The sequence below is a fragment of the Austrofundulus limnaeus genome, unplaced genomic scaffold, assembly GCF_001266775.1.
Source record: "Austrofundulus limnaeus strain Quisiro unplaced genomic scaffold, Austrofundulus_limnaeus-1.0 Scaffold131, whole genome shotgun sequence".
Classification (NCBI taxonomy): Eukaryota; Metazoa; Chordata; class Actinopteri; order Cyprinodontiformes; family Rivulidae; genus Austrofundulus; species Austrofundulus limnaeus.
In genome coordinates, this window is record NW_013952533.1 from 306,122 (window position 1) to 311,789 (window position 5,668).

At 36.8% G+C, this 5,668-nt stretch overlaps 1 protein-coding gene across 2 annotated transcripts in view; it reads left to right on the top strand.

The window, feature by feature from the left end:
• Window positions 1-5,668, top strand: part of akap13 (A-kinase anchoring protein 13) — a gene marked incomplete in the record, with an annotated part of 138,567 nt that overhangs the window by 13,907 nt on the left and 118,992 nt on the right. For both annotated transcript variants that reach the window (XM_014015552.1, XM_014015551.1), the window contains 1 exon segment: window positions 4,536-4,579. In XM_014015552.1, the coding sequence (XP_013871006.1) occupies window positions 4,536-4,579 (44 nt within the window).

Consider the following 5,668-nt stretch of genomic DNA (forward strand, 5'->3'; position numbering starts at 1 on the left):
TCCAGTGCACTCACATCAGAATAACTTATAGATTTGTTGTTAGAATAATCGATTAATAGAAAAAATAATCGTTAGATTAATCGATTAGAAAATAATCGTTTGGTACAGCAATACTTCAATCATCAATTTACAAAAATAAAAAATAATCCTAGATATTTTTTGCATTTACTTAACTTTGTGCATTCGTACGTTACATTGTCCAAGTAACAAAGAAATTATGACCACTTTGGGGAAGAAAGAAATAAGCTTTTGTCAGTTTGTTTTTAGTGTGCATTCAACAGGCATTTTAGCCTAATATTTTCTAAAGTTTCAAGGGTTCATTACGTACATTACTTTCATAAGAGCAGTGTTTCTTACCAGTACATCAGTTGGCAGTGCAGGGATGCCTATATACACTTAAAAAGAAAAATGTGTATTTCTCACTCTGATTACGCAGACTATCTTGAGTTGCAAGACAGTGCATTTATTGTTACAGCTCCACCCAAAAAGAAGTTGTGGAACTGCAGTGTTAATGGAGTAATGTCCAGAACAACCAGTGGCACAATAACATAAATATGATGCAATAGAACTGAGTCAGTTTCCTTTTAACATATAAGGAAATAAAACTTCTGTAATAGCATTAAAAGCAGATGAATAAATACATGCTCATCTGATGGTTTGATGTTTGTTGATAAAGGGAAATCTGTCAAAGGTCCTGCAAACTAATAATGTGTTTCTTGCTCAAGTGTTGAATTATGATGCTCCAGTTGCACCTCCGCACTCTCTACAACTCTCACTCTCATCTAAATATTTATAAGCTAAACTGTTCAGCTTGTTTATTACTGTTTAATTCAGTCGCTCAAATGTTTGACTTCTGTACATGACTCAGCACTTATTTTTAATGATTATTATTTTCTTTAGTATTATTTAAATATTGCACATGCATGTAGCAGACAAAACTGTATAAAAAGATTGGAAAAGCTTCTATAGATATTCAGTTCGACATGCTAAGGTAGATTAACCCCGACTGTTTTAGGAATATCAGAGGTCTTTCCTCTCCTTTAACAAGTGTGAAGAAGTGGCTGTTACAGTGACAGGCTGGGCTGTTGTGAGCTGCTGCCAGGTGCGAATATGTCGAGAATGTAAAGCAGAATGGAGCTGATAAAGGGCATACCAGTCTTATTCGGATGAATAAATGTTATCAGCTCTGTTCTCAGTAGTGAATGCTGTGAATGTGGCAATGCACCTTCAGAATATTTTCTCATAGTGCAGTGAGCTGGATCATTTTGTGGTCTCTAAGACGCCATTGAAGTGCAATAACAAAGAACATCTCATATTCGGTGGAGGAGTCAAGAGAATAAGCAAATGACAAAGGTCCAAAATATAAAGCACTTGAGTGGATGTGCTGGGGACATGGTGTGAGTCTTAAAAGTCAGAGTTGTGCGTGTAGTGAAGGAGCTGGTCCCTGGCCCAGTGCACTTAAGGCAAGAGGATTAGACTCCAGAGTATTATTAGAGCTACTGATTATCCCCTTACCTGATCCGCCTAATTCTAGCTTTGGCCCTGTATATTTAGCAGAAAATTGGAAAAATGTTTGGAATGGGCTGCAGAAAGTGAATTGGCTGTGCTGTGCTTCGGCGCTCTGTCAACTCCGACATTGACACTTTTGGAGCTCTCTGCTGAACTCATTAGGTCCTGGCTTTTTGTCGCCACCTCCCACACTGTGTGGTTGATGTGATTAATGCACCGCTAACCACTGAGGCCAGAAACAAGGACTTGTTTTAGTGCCAGGGAACAGCAAACAAGAGAAAATTGTCTTTGCAAATAACAGAGGAGGATACAGAGTCCTCTCTGACCAGTCCCTTGACTCCTGGATGTAAGCATGTGGGCCAATATCTCTTCAAGAAAGTTCAGCAAAAAGGTTTCCAATCCATTTGTCCTCAAGTATATAGCTGTAACACCTTGGTTTTCATGTAATTACACACCCGTTGCCTCTGACCTTGTGTTCAGAAATTGGCTTTAAGTCCTACTTTCCAGACCGAGAGTAGGGAATCAAATGTAACCATGAGCCATTAAATCCTGCCAACTGATCTTAGCAGCATGGAAGCCCTGGTAGAAAAGGCAAGGGTTGTTTTTGTTGATTTATTATCCTTACTTTGTTTTCTTGCAGATTTTAGGTTTTTGTTTTTATTTTGCCWAGTGCTTTGTCCTACTTGTGTCATTTCTGCTGTTCTGTATTGTCCAACATTGTTGTTTTTATCTGTAAACCAATCCAAACATGTTCATCGAATTGGCAATAAACTTCTGACCTAAGACCCTAAGACATATATAGGGTGTTAACTTGAGTTTAACAAGATACTAATCTTACAGGATGAAAAGAGAGAATATGTGGGTTCACAAGACAAGACTAGATAATATCCATATCAATGATATTAACACTCTATGGGATTTATTTTTCACTAAATTATGTTTAACTATTTTTCACTAAATTATGTTTAACAATTTTTTTTATTCATGAACATCATTATGACACTGTGGACTATACAAGATATCAATTAAATATATTTTTATTAAAGAAAGCAAGCCTAACATGTTGAAAAACATTTAAATAGTTACAACTGTATTGTAAGAAAAATACATATTCACTAGAATGAAGTCAATTTTAAAATCACCATTGTTAAATTAAATGACTTGTAGAAGGAATCAAACCATACAACACCAGAATTCTGGAACTGAGTGAGGTTTAATGTCACTGGAGCTGACAGGAAACCACACTGGTGAAAAACCAGGAAGTTAATCAATTTATACAGGGTCTTCAATGCCTGTGTTCGCCCCCTACTGACCTACGGCTGAATCACAGGCATTCAGACAAAATTCTCACCTACTGTTCTCATAACGGTTGATTATGTGTTGTTATATAATTCGGACATGTACTGAACCTATTTCAATCAAAACATAATAGATTAAACATTATCAACATTATAAAAAGGAAAACATAAAAATATAGTGTTGTGCTTTTAACATCAGTACTAACCTCTAATAACTATAAATTTCTTCACTATGACTTAGTTTAAATGTTTTTGGTATACTTCTACTTCCAATAGTTTGCTGGAACTTTGTCCCATTCCTTCTGACAGATGGTGTTACTGAATCAGGTTGGTAGTTCACATACACCTTTCCAGCTCTGCCCATAAACTTTCTATGAGATTGAGGACAGTGTTTTGTGATGGCCACTCCAAAATATTGACTTTGTTGTCTTCAAGCCACTTTCTAAGTAATTTGCCAGTATGTGTCATATTCATTAAGAAGATACATTTAAGAAGACCTAAGCCTTAACTTTTTGCCTGATGTCTTGACATGTTGCTTCAATATTTCCGCATGACTCATGATACAATTTATTTTGTGAAGTGCACCAGTCCCTCCTTTAGCGAAACACCCCACAACATGATGCTGCCTCCCCTGTACTCCACAGTTGGGATGGTGTTCTCAGGGTTGCAAGTTTCCCCCTTTTTTCTCCAAATGATGGCCCCTGATAATGATAGACATTTAGATTCAAACATATTTAGTTTAATTACACCTAAAAATATATCTCCCCCCCAAAAAATTAAGGTTTGTGTCCTAGTGTGCATTAGCAAATTGTAATCTAACTTATTTATTGAGAGTAATGTCTTTTTCCATTCTGAGTAGCCTTCCAGCTCATGTCAGTAAAGGACTCATTTCACTGTGGATAATGACACTCCCTTACCAGGCTTTTGTTTTGGGGTAGATCTGCACATTTTGCACTAAAACCTGTTAATCTTTGGCAGATATTTACATGGTGTTTATTTGAACAGATGAACATGGCACATTCAACCTTCTAGAAATTGAACCCATTAATGAACCAGAGTTGTGGAGATTGACAGTTCTCTCTTCCTGATAGCTTGGCTGATATCTTTTAATTTTCCCATGATGTCACACAACAACACAACGTGTCAGAGGTGTGCCTTAAAATGCCTCTACAGGTGTGCCTCCAATTAACTTAAATGTTGGCAACTAATCAAGCAAAAGCTTCTAAAGCCAATGGATCATCTTTTGGGCTTTCCAAAATATTGAAAGGCATAGTAATATTAACGTCTGTAAACTTGTAACTGAAAAAAGTAATACAAGAAAATGTCTCTCTCATTATTAGACATTCAGCAGTTAGAAATAATTAAAGTTAGAAAGTTTTTGTCTGATTTATTGTCAGACAGTAAATAAATAAAAATAACAACTTGTGTTTTTTACAGTTTATGTAAACATTTAGTTTCATCTGTGTCTGTGGACAGGTTGTACTCATAACTCACCTTCAGTTTAACCTAGCTCATTGGAATGATAAATGTTGCGTCCACACCATGGCATCTATTGTCACTTTCACTGGCATGGAGACAATCTTGTGTTTACTAGTTGCTGCACTGCCCCAAGAAGAAACTGTTTTTTTACAACTACTTTCAGAGGTGGTTTTTTTTAAGCTGAACGTAGACAGTACAATAACATGCACACCACAAATTCTAACCTATAATTACTTCTTTTCTTTTCAGTGTCCAGGGACATGAAACTCAATCCACAGCAAGCTCCATTGTATGTAAGTATTACTGATCACAATAGGACCTGTCTGTGAGTACAAGCTATTTTTTTCCAGTGTGTTCAGTTGTGTTTTTTTTCCCACAACACTCAACACCATTTGTCTACATTCACAAGGGTTTTTACTGTTTATGGTTGTGTAGCTCCAGAGCAGAGTGTATGAATGCTTGACAGTTGAACACGTTACATMATCACAACATAAACAAACCTTAACTTGATATGTTATTATGTTCATTGAGATGACCTCATATAATTCCTGAAACATCCCAGAAGGAACTGGGCAGGTATGCAGGATTAAATAGTAGAGATTCACTTGCTTTTCCAATGTTTAACATCTGGCAACATTTAAGTGTATATATGTTAGTGCCCTTTTTCGGTTTGAGGTGAGGTTCTTTCTCAAGTGGAGGAGTTCAAGTATTTCAAAGTTATGTTCACAGTTGAGGGAAGAATGGGGCGCGAGATTGAGAGACAAAATGGTGCAGACTCGGTATCATTCTGTTTTTCGTCAGAGGTGGGCAGTAAATTTACTGTACTTAAAGGGCCAATATTATGTGTTTCTCAGGCATATATTTAAATACTACACATTAATAATCCATGTCACCTTTAGCTGCTATTAAAATTCAGTTTTTATGTTTAAATAGAAAATAAACTTATGTTCTCATCACTTCCTCTTCTAAATTGCCTTGAAATTAGCCTGTCTTTTTAAGAACCTTCTCCTGCTTCTGTCCCATCCCGTCCCCGTCACCCGTCGCGCGCAGGGTTGGTTTGTTTCACCCGTGCGCTATRATGCAGTTTACTTGGCATCTGAAAATACATTTCGTCATTTCTTAAGTAGCATTTAACTCTTTGTTGAGAATGCCTTGACACTATGGCACATGGAAACCACAGCTCGATAATAAGTTGAGTCTAATTTAATTGTCTTTTTTGGTGGATTTTTTTAAATTGTGGATTTACATGAAACTTTGTCTACCGGTACCACTGTTTATGTTCTTCACGTAAATATTTCCATCCATCCATCCATCCATCCATCCATCCATCCATCCATCCATCCATCCATCCATCCATCCATCCATCCATCCATCCATCCATC